The 19,684-nt window shown below is 28.3% G+C and overlaps 2 protein-coding genes across 2 annotated transcripts; both read right to left on the bottom strand.

The window, feature by feature from the left end:
• On the bottom strand, positions 1,202–2,127 carry LOC109347268 (P24 oleosin-like). Its single transcript, XM_019586986.1, has one exon. The coding sequence runs from the start codon at positions 2,047–2,049 to the stop codon at positions 1,426–1,428; it is 624 nt and encodes a 207-aa protein (XP_019442531.1). The 5' UTR covers positions 2,050–2,127; the 3' UTR covers positions 1,202–1,425.
• LOC109346918 (aspartic proteinase CDR1-like) lies at positions 7,866–9,180 on the bottom strand. Its single transcript, XM_019586657.1, has one exon. The coding sequence runs from the start codon at positions 9,174–9,176 to the stop codon at positions 7,866–7,868; it is 1,311 nt and encodes a 436-aa protein (XP_019442202.1). The 5' UTR covers positions 9,177–9,180.

Here is a 19,684-nt window from a genome sequence, read left to right as displayed (position 1 = left end):
ATACCATTTTAAATTGCATTTTGTAATCATAATTGCGTTAGGGATAAATATGCGTCGAGTAAGGTTTGTCTTATACTTGACAATTATTATTGATTGAACTATTTTTTGAACTCTAATCTAGGCCTAGACACAATGACTAACACGACATCAAATATCACGTGAGTTAACTTTTGAACTTGAATTCGTCCCTAAACACTATTAAATATAATGCATTTCACTTTAGATAAAATTTTGTTAATATTGCTGATTATTATGGATAAATAATTTGACACAAAATTATATATGCATATATATTTTAAATTAATTACATATATGTATAATGACATGAAATAATTTATCCATTGTGATAATAAATCATTTGTAAAAGAGTGTCCTAAATATCTAGAAGAAATACAATTAAAAATATGAAATTACATCATTATGATAATAAAAACCCATGACAAAACCTGTGGCAAATGCTGCCTTTGTTTTTCTGGTTCTTCCTCCCATTATCCTAAAATCATAAGTCTCATTTATTGGTGACATAAGGTTAAGTTTGTATTTTGGGAAAAAACACATGTGAGGTTGTATATGAAACAAGTGTTTAGAATGGAAAATCTAAAGAACCTTAAATATGGAATGGCTTCTTGTGTTGGATACCCCACATGATGGGCCTACACCGGATCTGTTATTTTGGAGCTATATTTACATAAACTTCATTCTCTACATTTGTCATAATTCTACATCAAATCCATATTTGAGGAGTTACATCCTATGGACCATTTTGTTTCAATAGGATCATTTGTGCAAATTTTGATTGATATGGAACACATAATGTCATAAACATAATGTCATAAACAATGTCTCATTCCCTATCCCAAACTAATAAAAGTGCTTTAAAATTTTTCTTTTATTCACATGTCAATATATGATTAGGACAGAGAATGAGACATAATTTGAGACAGATAATTCTGAGACACAATTTGAGACAGATAATTCCTAATGGGTTTCTAGGGAATATTCCGAGTATGAATCAAAACCTTTGATTTCATTAATGAATTCGTTGACAACATGCATAACCAGCAAGGTTGTTTTGCTCTTAGGATACATCTTCTTTAGAAAATACACCTTCCCTCAGTTATTCTTTGTGAACATCAAAATATGATGAATCACCCCTTTAGTTTCTCTTTACAAATTATTTCATCAACAAAGAAAATTGGACTAATACAATACTTAATTATTACATAAATTGAACAATGTGAGTCCACAAGTACAAGAACACATACACCAACAACACAATGAAACAAGAAGACAAACATAGGAACCAAGACACACAATAAAAAGATCAAGGTCCAACATAGAAAAGATACACATGACATACATCATTTATTTTCTCATTTGACACATAACATATCTAACCCTTAAATTCAACCATCTTCTTCAAACTCATGTTGCTCTCTTAACTTCATGAGCCTTTGATTGAATGTCTTGTCCAACTTCTTTTGTCTTCTGCCCCACATCCTTTGTCTTTTGCCCTACATATTCCACCGCATCCGCCACCCTATGTTTCGCCATTTCCGGCACCGACGTGTACCCTCCTCCTCCTTGTGTTTGCATTATGAAGTTCACCATCCATGAGAATGACATCAACCCCATCACACCACAAGCATCCGAGGCTAATATTCCGGCCACCGCTAGGCCGATGGTTAAGGCAGCCGGGACCAAAACCGGGCTGAACAGGATGAAAAGTGGTGTCACTACCGCCAGACCTATTAGGCTTCCAACAAAGGAAAGTCCGGCTAGGAAAAGGAGCATACCGCCGATGGGTACGCCGATAACAACCGCGAGGGTATGCGTGGCTGATGGTCCCCCTCCTCCTCCCTTTCCAGAGGAGAAAAGAGACAGAATACCACCATTATCACCACCACCACCACCAAGACGACCAACACTGCCTTCATAACGGTGTGTTGGGTGAGTAGCAGCACCTTCATAGCGTTGTGTGGTTGTTGTGTGGACTTGGACATGTTGTGGTGTTGCAGTACGATCAGACACTGTTGTTGTTGCAGCCATGAGAGAAACCTAGAAACTTTGTTATACTTTTGTTTGATACTTGTTTTTTTTGATTTGGTGGAAAAAGAGAATAATTATAGAGAATGAATGTGATGAGTTTGTGTTTTATAGAAAGGTGGAGTTGGAGAGTCATGACACGTGCATGGGTGACTTGGAGGTTTGCATGAGATACATGTTTCATCTTAGTTTTGGTTATAACAGAAAATAAGTCAATACAATAAACGCATATGAGTTTTATATATTATCATTATATTATACAAACTAATCATATTTTATTATTACTGACTCTTCAAAAAACATAATATAAATAAATAGCCAATGATATAATGACTATATATAAATATTTACAGGAATAGTGCACGGATATTACAGTATGAATGTAATAGAAAATAATTAAGTGTGAGGTGTTGTTTTACACTTGTATTGAAGCATAAAAATGTTGTATTAATTAGTGAGACTAAATGTAGAGGGAAATATTGTACAAGACAAGCAAAAAAAAAATGAAATGACAATTATATTATTTTATTTATATTTATAATGACATTTTATCCTTAAAACTAATGTAAAAATATTATTTCTTTCTCCCGTAATAAAGATAATCCCAACTTCATGTTATTATATTTAAAGAATAAAAATATCATATTATTATATCTAAATAATAAAGATATTATTTTTTTTATGTTGTTTTTGAGGTAATATCAAAATATAAAGATTAGAGTAAATGGGAATATATATATATATATGAAAGTTGGGTTTGGTGTAGATTTAATTATCTTAATGAAGAGAGAGAGAGAGGGGTTAGTATTGACACATTAGTGTTGCAATATTCTGAAGAGTTGTTGTGTTGTGCTCATTACGTGGATACAGCTGCATCTATGCATGAGGGATCTCCACCACCACTGTAATCATGTTTATATTGTGAGACATAAATATATATATAACTTTTTTTAACATATTTCTTCAATTATAGTATATAGATTCGATTAATTAGTTTGTAATGAATTATTAATAAAGAGAAATTGTGTTTTTCGAAACTTAACTTTCCACTTCTTTTTAAGATAAGAACACCCAATAATTCTTGAATCATAGTGTCTTTAAATTTTTTTATCAACATAGGTTACATAAACATAAGAAAATCAACTTTTACAAAATTGTTGTGAAGTTGCTTGCAAACGAAGGTGATAGCTAGGGAAAGTTATCCTTGATCTTTTATTAAAGGACATAAAGTTCTTAATGGGAGTGGTCATTCTCAATGAAATTATCGATCATGCAAAGAGAACATGAAAATAATGTATTCTTTTTGAGATTGATTTTGAAAAAAGCTTTCGAGTTGATCTCTTGGTGCTTCTCGCACCATATGATGAATCGTATGGGTTTTTTCCAAACTTGGTGAGGTTGTATAGTGGAATACATCACCACTAGGGGTGAGGGGTGAGCATGAGTCGGGTTAGGTTAGGTAAGATTTGTCCCTTATTCGACCTTATATGTCAATTGAGTCATTTTTTTAAACTTGGACCTATCCCTAGACCCTAAGTTAACCCGAACCTAAATGTCGATCGTGACAACCTTTGAACCCGACCATAGAGCCAATTAAATATAATGCGTACCTCTTTTAGATAAAGTCTTCTCAATATTATTTATTATTATGAATATGTAATTTGACATATGAAATGATATATGTATAGATATTATTAATCATGTACATGTGATGAAAAAATTAGAAAATTAATGATATTTTTTACAAAGAGATGTTGTACTATATACATAATTGAATAGATACATATTCAAACATGACGAGTGAGTAATCATGGACGTGTATGAGCCTAGTCATGTTTGTCCCTTACCTGACTCTAAATAATGACTACATATAATTTTTAAACCTGACCATATTTGGGCTCGATCATGATTGAATCAAGCCTGATGAGTAACTATGGACGGGTCTTGCTCACCCCTATCTCCCTTTCTTTTTTTACTTGTAGTTGGAGGCTGAAATAGTGTAATGAGACATGCTATTGGCAAATGCTTATTCACACCTTATCAACTAGGCTCGGAGGATGTTGGTATATTTCTACTCCAATTCGATGGTGATGATATACTAGTTGGTGAGTACACAAAGTAGAATATCCTAATAATGAAAATTATTTTGTGATTGATCACCATATAGGTAAGGTTTCCTTGATTTCCAAACCTTCATAAACTCAACACAAGAGGTGTGGGTACCACATATTGGTTTTGGGATGGTGTTGTTCGACAAGTAGGGGATGAGATGAACATTACCTTTTGTCATGATAACTAGGTAGGGCCTAGGAAACTCGTTCATAGGTATAGAAGACTTTATAATCTTAGTTCTTCTAAAGAAGTCATTACTACCGATCTTGGAAGATGGTTTGAAGGGGAGTGGGAGTGAAATTTTTAATGGCTTTACTTGGGAACTCGATCTTATTTATAGTTTTTTTGTAAGATATCCATAAGTGCATCTTTTAGAGATACAAATCTGACTCTCGGAGGTGGTCACATGATAAATCCAACCAATATTCTATCAAATCAACATACAAGTTCCAGCTTGGACAAACTTCTCACTAGATCTAGGAGAACCATCCTTGCAATCTTTTATAGGAATCAAAAGCCTAGATGAATGTCACTTCTTTCACGTCGAGATTTTTTGAGATAGAGTTCGAATACTAGAAGTCATGTTTAGAAGAAGGGCAATTCTATCTCAAGGAAGCGAACCTTTATATACTATTTGCAAAGAGTAACCAAATTTCTCCCAACATTTTTTATCAACTTGCAAGTTCACCTATTTAATTTGGCAATTGCTCTACAACTGGATTAGTTTCAATATTGTCCTCCCAATAGACACATTTAGTCATTTCATCATGCTTATGTGGCTCTCAACCAAGAAAAGATGTAGGAAAATCTACAGTATCATATGGTTAACTACAATTAGGTCCATTTAAATAGTCGAGTAAAATGATATCATCTTCAACTCTCATGAGGCTTCTACTCAGCACATCATTGAATCAATGAAAATAAAAGCATAACTTTAGATTATTAGGCTTCACAAAATGTCTTTAATAAGTTATCCTAACTAGACTTTCAACCCTTGGGTATGCCTTACTTTTTTGTCTTGATCTTACACTATATTTATAAATCTCTTGTACCTCATACACACTTTTAACTAAAAATTAGTTTGGGTGATCAAAAAATAAACATAAGAGTGTTATTTCAACAATCAAAATTAACAAACTCCTATGACAAATAAATTTTGTCTACTTTATTTTATTTTTATCTTTTAATTATATTTAATTTATACAATTCGTCTAAAACCCAAAAGAAAATATAAAATTATCAAAAGTTAATTGTCAAAAACCAAAAGGCATTAATTTAGTGGTGTAAGGCATCACTGAATCCCTAAGGTCGAAGGTTCGGCTCCTAGGAACGACACTTGTTGGGAGGAGCAACCACGAACTCAAAAAAAGATTAGTTCCTTACCAAAAAGGTGAAGGGATACTCTTAGTAGTACAAAAAAAATTAATTGTCAAAATAATAACATAAGATAATATCATGTGTTTTAAAACCATTTAATAAATTAAAGTCAATTAATTAACCAACTAGTTTGTAAAAAAACAATAATTCAACGAGTTAACCATTATATCCCTATTAGCTGTTTGTCATAATTTCCAATTAACTTCACAACGATAAATTTTATTCTCATAGTTTTAAGTTAATTTTGTCAAATATAGGGTCTTCATGCGAAAAAATTTATTTTATATATGTTAGGTATATAATATTAATTTTTTAGCTTTCTTAGAAGGGGGATAACGGCAAGGAAAAAAGTGCTTTTTAAGGTTCTATAGCTTTCCGTCCGAGCTAGCAAAATCCTTAAATTTTATCTTCAGGTAAAAACAATAATTTTCATGCCTTGTACAGATACAAGTTAATAGAAATATGACTATTTTTAATATATATATATATATATATATATATATATTATTCTTTTTGGTACATAGGAAACATACTTTTTGTTATTTTAGCTAGTGTATGGTATCTTTCTCTTTTTTCTATATAATTTAGTATTATACATTTTTAGTGTAAATTTTTTGGTGTAATATTTATATAGCAAATTAGTTATGGATTAAGAACATAAAGTACAAACTATTCTAGGTAAGGTCATTTCGGGTTAAACCACGAAACTGATGGAATCGAACCAAACCGTAAAATATGGTATGGTTTGATTTTATAGTTCGGTTTGATTATTTTTTAAAGGAATTATTTATGTTCGGATCAGTTCATGATTTTTGAAATTTAGGAACAATTAGAACCAAATTGAACCACATATTCAAGAAATGGATATTATAGAATAATGTTATATTTTTATTTGAGTTCTTCAACTAATTTTGTGTGAAATGTAGTGTTATATATGTTTCTAAATTGTTATCATGTTTACTATCGGAAAAAAATGTTATTATGATACTTTTATATATTATTACTTACTAAATGTTATATGCGCTACTTTCCTAACTTCTTGATGTTTTGGATCATATTTTCTAATTTTCAAGATATTGGGTTTGAAACTAACATATACCATAAGTTGTTGCACATGTATTGTTATATTTGTTATTAATTGTGAATTATAATACTATATAAGTTATTATTATATATGTTACTAATTGGTATATATGCTACTAAATTATTATGTAAATTACTAATCATAATTTTTTCTCCATCTATTTATAATTTATATTTTATAATAATAACAAATGGTGTGTTTTCCTTTTTTGGACAAATAATGTCTCTTGTATACATTTTGAACTTTTAACATATGCAAAAAAAATTTAAAAAGTAGAAAAACCATAGAACCGAACGAAATCTCATTCATGAGCTGTTTGGTTTGGTTCTTGTAATAAAATTTGGAATTAATTAAGATGAATTAAACCATGTCTTTATGTTTACGACTAATTGGTTCAGTAATTTAATTGTACCAAAATTGAACTAACCCAAACTTTTATACCCGACAATTCCCCTCTATTCTAAATTTCGAACAAGTCAGCATGTGGTTTTCTCAAATTTTCATAAACTTCTCACCTTTAAAAATAAAATCATTGAACATTGACAATCGACCCCATGTTAATTGGGGATAAACAATTAAATCACTAGTCTATATGTTGATCTAATACAACTTTTGAGTTAGAAATGAAAAAAAATGGTGCCTCAAAAATTATATTGATGAGCATTTATAAAAAATGTATCTCTAGAAGTTGTGTTGGGCCAACAACTTCTTAATTGAGTTAAAAAATATATTAATTAAGCCTTTGAGAAGTCACATGATGGTCTTACATGATATCTCACCTAAAAATTTCATACATTACATCACTCATGGCATGTGGTTTTTATTTTAGTTTTTGCTATTAATTTTAATTTAGTTACATATTAAGAAAAATAAATAAAAAGGATTATTGTATTATTTCTTCTAGAGGATATAATATTGGAATATAAAATATTCTTAACTTTATTTGTCTATTTTACCATACAAATAAAGCTACCATAAAAGTATTTTATTTTCTATCTTACCATAAAAATAAAGTTATTCATTGTGATAGTTGATGTATATTCAAATTATTTATAAGTAACAAATAAATGATTAAAAACTTTCATTCATAAGGCATTTCAAATAATAAATAATACTATAAATGACTAACATTGAAAAGGAAGATATGTTGTTGCTAGTAAGAAAAATAAATACTCTTCTACAAAAATAATATTTATAACATAATATTTTATTATTTATTAATGATTAATTTACATTTAACATATGATCAATATTTGGTGCAATCGGCACGCTTAAATGAAACGGTCCTCTTCTTCCTATCAAAACCAACCACAAAGTTGGTTTGTGCTATGTTTCCCAATATGCCCGTATCGGAAACGGTCGGGGCGAAAGCAAGGCACAACGTTCTCGGGGACATAGGGAAAAAAATATTAGATTGATGCAACTCTACATCTGCACGACCAGCAAAATGTAGAGTAACATATGGTGTTCTTTGTAGTACAAGTGATGGATTGTTGTAACAAAGTCTCCCAAGGTTTAATGGATCTCTAACAGTGTTCAATTTTAATAACAATCTTATTGTTGATTGTATTTCATCGAATATACGTTTTGATATAAAAGTCAATGCTGTCCCTGAGTCAATAATCATGTTACCCTTAAGGTTACCATTAAGGTTACCCTTAATAGTGGTTGAATTTTCTTTCTTAGTAATGAAATATTCTATTCTTCTAGACCCAATTGTCACTCCCTCCAAACTCACATAATAAAAAGTAGGAGCTAGTCCAAATGCAAGAGGTGTGGTCACTACCCCTAGACCAGACACAATTGCATTTGCTCCAAAATTTAATTTACTTGTGGTTTGGGTTTGGGTTAAACAATAGGAGAATTTGTAGTTAATTGATAGACTTATTTGGGAGACGAGTGAGGTCAAACCGAACCCCATACCAATTACTCCTGAGAAACCGGGTGAAAGAGGTCCCTTGTTATTGTGACCACAACCAATAAACATTTTTTGAAATTTGATCGAACTTGACCCACTTGTACGTAAAGTAAGTGTGTCGAAGGCGAGATTTCCTTTTGAAAAGCCATTGTTGGTGTATGTGATACCATATTCGCAACTCGATGAGCTACAATTAGTTTTACCTAGTACTTCACGACACTGGACCGATGAGCAAGGGATATCTTCATAAGTATCTGAATCGATTGGATCAAATATCGGAGAAGATTGGTGATAACAACTTATACAAGGCTCGCATTGTAACCAGATAAGGTCACTACCCGTGTCGAGTAGACCCATTATCTCTACCGGTGGTGAGCCAATAGAGTATTTCATGAGATACTCTCCTCCTGAGTTGGTTATTATAGGTTGTGGTATTAATGCTAATGAATTAAAACGGTTGATAGAACGATGAAGCATATTGGTAGATCTTTGAAAATCAGATTCATTATGATTATAGAGTGGAGAGTTTGGAGAATCTCGATGGATTAATTCAACACTAAACCCATCATTGTGTGCATAAATGAAAATGAATGATAATGTGATTGATATGATAAGAAGAAGAAAATGATAAGGTGACATGTTGAAGGATGAATGATATTGTGAAATGTTGAGGGATGAGGTATAAGCCATGCATGAAATAAACCTTAAATAAACCGATTTTGACTAGTATTGCATGATATAATTTAACTAATATTCTTTGGTTTTGACGGACTTAATTGTGGTGTGATTATCATGAACTATATTTTTTTGTACTACTAAAGTTATTTTTACCCTTTTTAATAAGGAATTAATGTTTCGATAAACTATACAGAACCAAAATAACCTACTATATCTATATCCTAAAACAAAGTCAAATCATTGGGTTCATTCAATTATGTTAATTACTAAAGTTTTACCCATTTAATGTGCAAGTTAACATTTTTATTGATATTTATTAAACAATTCTTAAATAATTGTTTTCAATTTTTGAAAAGATGTGTCCAAATATAAAAATATGACCTAGTTTTAAATTTGTAAAAAAATCCAATGATTATATCAATTTAAATATCAAATCAAATATTCAAATAAAATCATGTTAAAATTGAAAAATGTGAAACAACCAAATTTTAAAGAGGGATTACATTTGTACTCTCTAAATTTTAGTGAAACTAAGCAAATAACTCATCTTTTTTGCACATATTTACCCCAATTCCCCAATTTATATAAATACATTACACTGGTTATTCGTGTAGGAGTAATGAATATAATCTTTTAAAGAAGAAAAGATGTGATTAGGTTAATTTTAAATTAAACTTCTAGAGGCAAGTGTAATAAACTCTTAAATGGTTATGCATTAGCTAGAATAAAATGATCATTTATAAATTTCGATATAGAAATTGATTACGGAATCATTATTCTCTTTTGTATATTTAAACAACATTCTTATAATTATTGATATATTTTGTAACAAAACAAAATGAGTTTTTTTATAATTTAATTTATTTTTGTTTCACTTTGTACTATGTGTCACTCATCATCTAGGCGGTTATGATGAGATAAATTTTGATACATACGAAGTTATTGAATATGAAAATTATATTTTTACAACTTAATAGAGAAGTTGATATCTAACTTTAGTCGGACCAAACATCAAGTCATATCCCCCTTTATTATTATTTAAAATATTTTCAAAACATATTAATCAAACTAATTTACAAATATTTGAATAATAAGATAAACTTAAATGTTTTATTATTTTTTAGTAATGATATTCTAATTTAAAAATACACAATTCTAACATATTTATAATATTGCATGTTTTTTTTATATAAAATACAGAATTTTTATTAGATCTCGAGTTGTCTAACTTATATTTAGTAATCTCTGATATGAGTAGAGATGACAAAATGGGTATTGTCCGCGGGCGCGCCCGCATAGCCCGCATTTTTTTGCAGACAGAACATATAAAATTTGTCTATTTGCACGGCTCATTTTGTCCGCCAAGTTTGTGGGCATTTTCGTTGGGCATGTGGGGCGGCCCATAAACATAATTTAAGGAAAAAGTAAAAAAATTTTAAATAAGTTATGATGTAATATGATTTTTAATCCCTAAAAAATTGTAATCTAATGTGATTTGTTAAACTTCATATAAAATATCAAAAATTTTGTTAATTTTTTATCTTCAACTACTTTATTTAATTTCATTTCATTTATTTTATGATTTTTTTTAATTATTCAACATTGCCTGCCGGCCGCCCTTTAGTTCGTTTTAAAACGGGCAGCACATTGAATTTTGTCTGTTAACCAATATGGACATGCCCGCGCCCGCTTAAATTTTTGCGGGCATTTGTAGGCGCGGGTTAAACGGGTCAGGCGACCAGTTTTGTCATCTCTAGATATAAGGCTTGAAATAATAATAATAAAATGATGATTGATGTACTATTATTTTGTTTATAATTTTAAATAGAAATTAATTTGATTATGTAACCATTTGATATAGAAATTAATGGATTTCAATGACATTAAATTTCTTTGACGTGAATAAGGAATATTTTTTGGGTACATTAATGAAATTAAGAATACTCATCCTTTGAAAAATTAAGATATATAAGTAAATTATTTTTAAAATTCTTGATATACCATGTGGCATATTATTAGAAGCAATTGTTTCTTGAAATTATATTATTAAGAAGGATATATATTAACTTTTTTCTAGCTCAAGCAAAATTGTGAGAATGATTTTTATTATATAACTAGGAAATCATTTTTATTTTTTTTGCCGTATGGTTAATAACACTCAATTTTCATTTGAAAAAAAGAATGATATATATAATCTACAACTGTATTATTAATATGAATAGAAAGGGTTGATGTTTTTATTAGTTCTTTTAACACTTTTGTGTTTAACGTTTTTCTTTTAAATTAATTTAGGATTTTTTTTTCACACAAACATATTATGGATTAACTAGAGGGAGATGTTCAATAAATTTAAAAACAACAAGTATTACAACATCATTAGCAAATTGGTGTAACCCCAACTACTCATTCCATTATATTTTTTGTTTATTATCTTCTCAATCATGTAACAAACAATTAGCGTTGTGTTAGGAATCAACTTTAACTATATGAATCGTTATTTCTCTTTTAATCATTAATTAATTTAGGAGTCAACCACTAACTTAGTTATGTCTATTAATAATTAGCTTTAATTTTATGATAAAAATTGAATTGAGGTAATTGTGTTTATAATATATCACATATTTGATGCTTGATTATAGGTTACACGACTATAGATATTATGAAAATTAAATTTGAATTAAATAAATGTTACTAATTTTTTTATCATTAATGTTATTTAAAATTGAAAATATTGAAATAATTATATTTGAATTTAAAAATCAAATGATTATTAGAACTGAAACATAATCATATCTATTTTATAATTATGTAACATATAAGGAATTCAATGTTACAAAAACCATCAAGTATTTCATGTTTTACACATATTTTTCAAATATGTAAAAACATAGATAAAAAATAAACATATAAAAATTGAAAAAAGATATTAAATGAGTAAAAGAAGGAAGTGATGGAAGCAATGCAATTTGCCAAAAAGACTACATAGGTAACACATGTCTTAATTTAGTGATGGTTAGTTTTTTGTTACAATGCACTCTTGTGTTCAACTTTTTCTTTTAACCATCAATTAATTTAGGAATCATTATTTTTTACATAAACATATTATATTTTTTCCACACAAACATATTATGTTAAATAAATTTAAAAAGACCATGAATTACAACATCATTAGCAAATTGGTGTGATCCAACCACCCACTCCATTCCATTTTTTTGTTTTTGCTTATTCTCTTTTCACTCACATGTAACAAACAATTAGCATTTGTTTAGGAATCAACTTTAACTCTATCAATTTTTTTTTCCTTTTAATCATTAATTTAGGTATATTCATTAACAATTAACTTTAACAGAATGATAAGAATTGAACTGATGTAATTTTATTTCCAATATATTACATATTTAATGATTGATTATTGATTACACAATTATGGTTCTACAATTATGAAAATTTAATTTTCATAGGAGAAATATTACTATTTTATTTTTGTCATTAATGTTATTCAATTTTCACAACGTTGAAATGATTATATTTGGATTTAAAAATCAAATAACTATTAAAACTGAAACATGATCAAATCTATTTCATAATTATATAACATGTAAGAATTCAATGTTAAAAAAGCTACCGAATATTTCATGTGCTACACACATTTTTAAAATATAGAAAAACATAGATAAAAATAAAAAATAAGCATATAAAAGTTAAAAAGAATGATATAAAATAAAGATACAAATTTTAATTATTCCAACAAATTTTAATTAAAATAGTTACTATTTAGAAAATAAAAATAAGTAAAATTATAAAATCTATACTAGTTAATAAAGTCAAAACTCATTTTAACCACCTACTATGGTGTAATATATGGTTTCCAAAAAAATATATAACCCAATATGTTTCTCCACTCAATACATCTTACATGTTATTTGATTAACTTATTCTTATTTCCTACATTATAATCATTACTTTCCCCAAACAAATAGTTAATTTAATTTATTTTGTTTTTATTTCTCTCAATGGAATGTGAAACATGACAACTAATCATTATAGTATAATAAAACAAAACTATATTAATGTGAATTATTAAACTAATAATAGAACTATATGTTATAAACAATAAGAAGTTGGTTGATAGACACAATAGTTTCTGTCAACACGTTAATAAATATAATACTAAAAATAAAATATTAATAAAGAATAATTCTAATATTTTTCTCTATTTTATGTAGTTTAGTTTTTTTTACATTATTAATATAAAATTTTTTCTGTTTAACAACTAATTTTATATCATTCTATATATGACTTATATAATAATTATTATGAAAGTAACAAATATAATTCTGTCAATACATGATTTATTAACATTATAAAATATATTTATATTATTTGTGCATTCTGATTAAATCTAATAGTGTGAATAATAAAAAAAAGTAATACTAAATCAATGAAAAAGAAGATATAAAAATACAAAAAAAAAAAAAAAATAAGGCATTACGGAATTGACTGCGAATCAGATGTTGCTTTATATAGAGGTTGGGATTGGGTGCTAAGGTTAGAAGAGAGAAACGGTAAAAAATGAGAATGTGAAAATTAGATTTAAGGTTTTAATGTTGCACAATAAAGTAATACACTAGTATCTTTATTCATTAAAATAAAATACAATTTCAATAATGGTGGAACTATAATTTCTAATAAATTTAGTTTCATTAATACATGAGTATCTTAATTTCTATAGCAATGAGACAATAAAATTTCAATAAATTCAATTTTAATATAAATTATGTATATTAAAATAATGTGTATTAATTCAAATGAATGTAAAGGTATACTGCACAATACTTAATAGACTTAAACATATATACCAATAATTTTTTTGTAATACAATAATGTTGGGTGAGTTTGATGTTTGATTATATATTATATGGTTACGACAACTGCAATCATGAAAATTGAATTTGTGTCTGAGAAATGTTACTAACTTATTTTTATGCTATTCAAATTTCAAAATGTTTAAATAATTATATTTGGATTTAAAAATCAAATAACTATTAGAACTGAACCATAATCCTATCTATTTCATATTTTTGTAACGTGTAAGGGATTTAAAGTTTGAAAAACTTTCAAATATTCCATTTTACAAATATTTTTCAAATGTAGCAAATTATAGATAAAAATAAAAAATATTCGTATATAGAATAAAAATAATGATCTAAAATTAAGATACAAAATATTAATTTATTAAAACAAAATTTAACTAAAAATTGTTACTAACTAAATAAGTAAAATAAATATAATTCTAAAAATAAAAAGAAATATTTTGAACATGATTATGAACTGAAGTTTGATTTACTGAGATTCAACATCAACAATATAGTTTATGTTGTTAAGATTTATCACTTCAAATTGTTGATTCAAAGTTATTATATGCTTTTATGTTGTAAACATTTTGACTTACATGTCTATTTTTTGTTTTAGCTCATATAACTTTAATATTTATATTGTCTTATTAAATTAAATTAATACATGACTCTATTTAATTAAAAACCAAGGTCAAGCAATTCTTTACCTATGTAGTTTAACATCTACATATTAAACTTCAATTTACAAAAAAAAAAGTACATGCATTTTTAGCATTTACTACTTTATAGGAGACCTGCAATGAAAACAAAGTAAATGTAGAAAATTAGGTTGGTATGGTTAAAAAGTAGAACAAATAACATATACTTGTTCATATTAAACACAATATTAGTTGTAGTGTTAGTTGGTTTTTACTCCTTGTCAAACATCAATATTTTGAGTCCTTCCATATTATGGACTCTAGAAAAACAACATATAATTGACCATAATTGAAAAGAGGTCGAGATAAGTATAACCTAACTCTTGTTAGTGATTAACCTTGTACTTGTTGATTGTCATAGCATATAGAACAACCAACATAAATTTTCTCCTTGTTAGTTTGAAAGGCCATAATGATTGTGATTGAGACAAACTTATTTATGGTATGTAAAAAATATTTACAAAATTTTTATCTGTCATTATCATTGCTTTGATGACATGGTTTGCCATCCTATTGATAATCATCATTGTTCGGTTTTATAATCCTTTGGATTGATCTATATTTATCAATAGCATTATTGAAGTTCTAATTTTCAATTTAATTTTGTGGTTTGCTTCAATAACATGACTGCCATTAGACTTTGATTTGACAATAGAATCTGAACTTAATTGCCCCATTTCTTCATCTGCATTTACAAAGAATTTGTTAATGGTTTCGTACTAACATGGATTTGTATGTAAAGAATTTGAGATTGAAATATTAACCTGAAATCAATAACATAACATAACATAATCATTTTTTTCACCAATTGTTTCAAACATTGATGCAAAAATAGCTCTACATTGTAGGAAATTCTCATACAAGTACCAATATGCTAAATTTGGATGTGTACTTCTAACTAGGGGTGTTCGACGTCCATTTGGATCGATTTTTAGGCAAAAAATGATCTGATCAAAACACGTAATTAACATGTTGTTTGGTTCAGTCTGGTCTGTTTATATTAAGATGTCAGGTCCAATCCGATCAAAATAAGAGCAATCTTAAAAGTATTACACATTTAAACTTTACATACTATTTCAGTCTGGTCTGAATCAAAGAGGTGAAACCAAAATCCGGACTGGACCAATCGGTCTTTAAAAAATAAGTCCAACACAATCCAAACATATTCAGTTTTTACAGTTTCGGACTATTTTAGATCGATTTTTGATTTATTGTTGACTTGTTGGATCGGTCTGAATTTGAACACCCTTATTTTTAGCGATAACATGTATGTGATCATCTTAACCAGCTATTAGAAATTGATTATGTATCTCAATTGATGCATAACCATGATTTGATTCAGACAATTTTCCATGACCTACATCTAAAATTCATTTAGCAAATTGTTTAATTTTTACTTCATTTTGTTGTGGATACTATTTTCTAGAGGTATATTCTTTGTTAAAGTTAATACCTCATAGTTATCCTAAAGATATGAGTCGTTGTTTGTTGCATTGATAACGTTGGAACGACTTTTTCTTGGAATGAATGGAAGAATTTTCCGGAAGTCCCCACAAAAAATGACGACTTTTCCACCAAAACTGAAATTGTCATTGTTTTAAAGTACATGATGTTTAAAAACGTTTTATCCCATGATTCAAAACAAAACTTGTATGTCACTATATCTTCATCCCATATTATTAACTTTATTTTTTAATAGCTCTACAAGTTCGACCTTCATGAATGTTGCAAGTAGAATTCTCTAGGACATGAACTGGTATTACAAACTTAGAGTGTGTTGTCCTTCCTCCGCCTTATATCAAAGGTTCAGTTGGGAGATCTTCATCCATGAGTTTTAACATTTTTTTTCTGAGCTAAATGAAAGAAGCATATAAGTGAACTTGAGACTACATCTTGACCAAAAACCTTAAGACATTAGGTCTATGAGTCCATCCACTCATATGCTCTTTAATTCATCCTTTTTTGCTTAATATGAAATTTTCTTCATTCACACTTGGAATACCCAACAAGGCCATGATTTTAAAAATTGTGGTCACGATTGTGATCATTTTGCATAAAATTGTGAGAAAATATGGTCAATATGAATTCCACATATTTGTTTTTCCAATTCTTTGGGTTTGAACCCATTTTTATTTATGGGGCTAGCACTCCTCCTCACACTTATTCAATATAAATTTTGGTTATAAAAAATAAAATAATAAATATTCATTTTAGTCCCTTATGTTTTTCGACTTTACTAGTTTTGTCCTTCAAAAAATGAAATACTCAAAATAGTCCCAAAAATTTCAAATGTATGTCAAATTAGTCTATACCAAGTATTATAAAACATGCTAAAACAGACTAATTTGACTCACATTTAAAAAATTTAGGGACCATTTTGAGTTTTTTAATTTTTAAGGGATCAAACTGATAATATCAAAAAAATATGAAGAATGAAATGAGTATTTACTTAAAATAAAATTAGCATTGAGATGGAGAAGGTAGGAGCAAATAATAGTAAAGGAAGTTCCCCGGTATATATGCACCATGCACGTTACTTGTCTTGACAAAATAGGTTAATAGTACCCTATAATTGTAGGATCACATGCTTCATTCCTCAACATAAATAACTCTCCTTCACATCCATATTTCATACTTCATGTTCATAATTATAATGTTCTAATGCAGAGTGGACATTCATATGCTTTCACGGAAACATCATGGGTAAAATTCTTTTTTGGAAAAAAAAAACAATAAGACATATAGTAGGTTAATAATCACCTACGGCCACTTCTTATATTTCTTAACATTAAGCCTTTTTTAAATTTGATTGTGAGGTAGAATAAAAAAAACATAAAATATGAATATTTTATTTTGCTAAGCAAAAAAGAATGTATTAAAAGAGTATAAGGAAACTTACCCGCATATAAAAGGGATGAAGATCATCTGTCTTAACTTGATGTTCACGATCCTTTTACGTCCATTTATATCTAAATATGTTAATTTAATGTATTATTTTTGAAAAAATAAAATTAAAATAAAGTATTATTTTTTATTTGTTGACAAATTATTAATCTAAAACAGAGAAACATGAACTTAAGGGACAGAGGATCTTGTTCCTAAAATAGGATTACAATTGAAACCTATTATGTCTCCATGAAGATAAAATGTAAGACGAATGTTCTATACACTATTATGCAAAAACAACCGAATTTGATCCAAGGTGAATGAATATCCTAAAAATGCACTTCAATCTTTTCTCACTCTCTTTTATTCTTGTGTAACCACTGAATTAATTAGAACAACTCCAACACATATTCTTAGCACATTGATCATGACGAGTATCAGCAAGGTGTTGCATTGAGAAGCACATGAGCTTCCTCAAGCTCCATTTTCTAAAAGTTCTTAGTCATTAATTGGACTCCACATTTTTTTTATCGACAATTGTTAGTACGTTAGATTGTTAATATTTTATTGTGGGTGAGACTCCACTTCAACCTCCTTCACCCTAACTCATTAACTACTTTATAACTCCTTTTTTTATGGTGGGATTCGAACCCACAATCTCCTCAATCTATTCCTTATATCCTCCATCTTCACCCTCAGATTGTGAGTTCATTGGCTCATTATAGGGTTTGAATCGAATTTTAGTTGAATTGCTTAAGTCAATAAAAATATCAAATGATATAAAAAAGTTATGTTGGAGCAATGAATAATCATCTATAGTTATAAAGTTGTAGATGCTTTTATGTGATGAAAAAGATTGGTAAAGCTGAACATACATGAGGACAAAGGAGGTAAATTTATATACACCCCCTCTATGTGATGAATTGATTGCGATATATATATTGAACTACTCCGTGAGAAAAATAAGTATAGTGAGAAATGAGAGCATTTAGTATAGACTACTAAATTTTGATTAAATGATTAAGATTAAAATATACATGCACATAACTATCTTATGACCAATAACTAACTTTGAATCCTAACCATTTATGATGAGTTGTAAGGCTTAGATTTATTGTTCTCACATTTTTTAAATGATTAATCATCCCTATATATATATATATATATATATAGCTTTAACATAGATGTAGATAGTTTAACATGGGTGGCTAGGTATCTAGCTAGGGGCCATTTTTAGATCTTCATCAGCTAGAGAAATAGGAATAAGTAGATACATGGAAGATGGATGCATGCTTGAAAAGGTAGCTAGGTGAGAATAAATATAAAAATGTCATTGGAAGATAAAAATAATGAGCCATTTTAATTAAAAAAGTATAGCAATATGTGAGATTCTATTCAACAACCTCAGACTTTAATAATTATGGCAATAGTCGGTATATGAGAATGCAATGAGTGGGGGCCATTTGAGATAGACTAATTTAGTATGCATTTTGCATTCTACACAAAATGATATATATTCTTACTAAATCTTCTTATTAATTATTTTATACCATAAAATAATACTTTATTTTTAATGATTGATATATAAGTTACATTACTTTTTATGGATAAAAGAATTAGTAAGAGAATTTGTGTCGAGGATATAAGGTTACTCCAACTATTACTATTGTTACTCCAGCTGTGTTAGGTGTGGTAGGACCAAGTTCAGTTCTTATTTTATTGTTTTAATCTTGTAAGTGGCTAAGTGCTTAGATTTGAGCCTTGCTGGGGTATATGAATTGCTTCAATTAATTGTAAGTAGTTTTATAGGTAAGGAATATATTTTGTGAAAAAATGATGTTATATCTTCCTAACAATTAACTAATTAAAAATCTTTATAATTATATAAAGGTGATATGTGTCATTTTAATTAATATATGTTAACTTCATTTGGATAGAACGTAATACATGTCATATTCTTATGATTAAAAAAGTTAAAATTGATTTATTAAGAGGATATATTTTTTTTCATTTTGTAATAGGTTGGAGT

Source organism: Lupinus angustifolius, chromosome LG05 (assembly GCF_001865875.1).
Source record: "Lupinus angustifolius cultivar Tanjil chromosome LG05, LupAngTanjil_v1.0, whole genome shotgun sequence".
Classification (NCBI taxonomy): Eukaryota; Viridiplantae; Streptophyta; class Magnoliopsida; order Fabales; family Fabaceae; genus Lupinus; species Lupinus angustifolius.
The sequence above is the reverse complement of the archived record's forward strand: the minus strand, read 5'-3'. Positions and strand labels throughout refer to the sequence as shown.

Excerpts from the sequence above, each read along its gene's own strand:
- LOC109347268 (XM_019586986.1), bottom strand. The coding sequence starts at position 2,049 with ATGGCTGCAACAACAACAGTGTCTGATCGTACTGCAACACCACAACAT.
- LOC109346918 (XM_019586657.1), bottom strand. The coding sequence starts at position 9,176 with ATGTCACCTTATCATTTTCTTCTTCTTATCATATCAATCACATTATCA.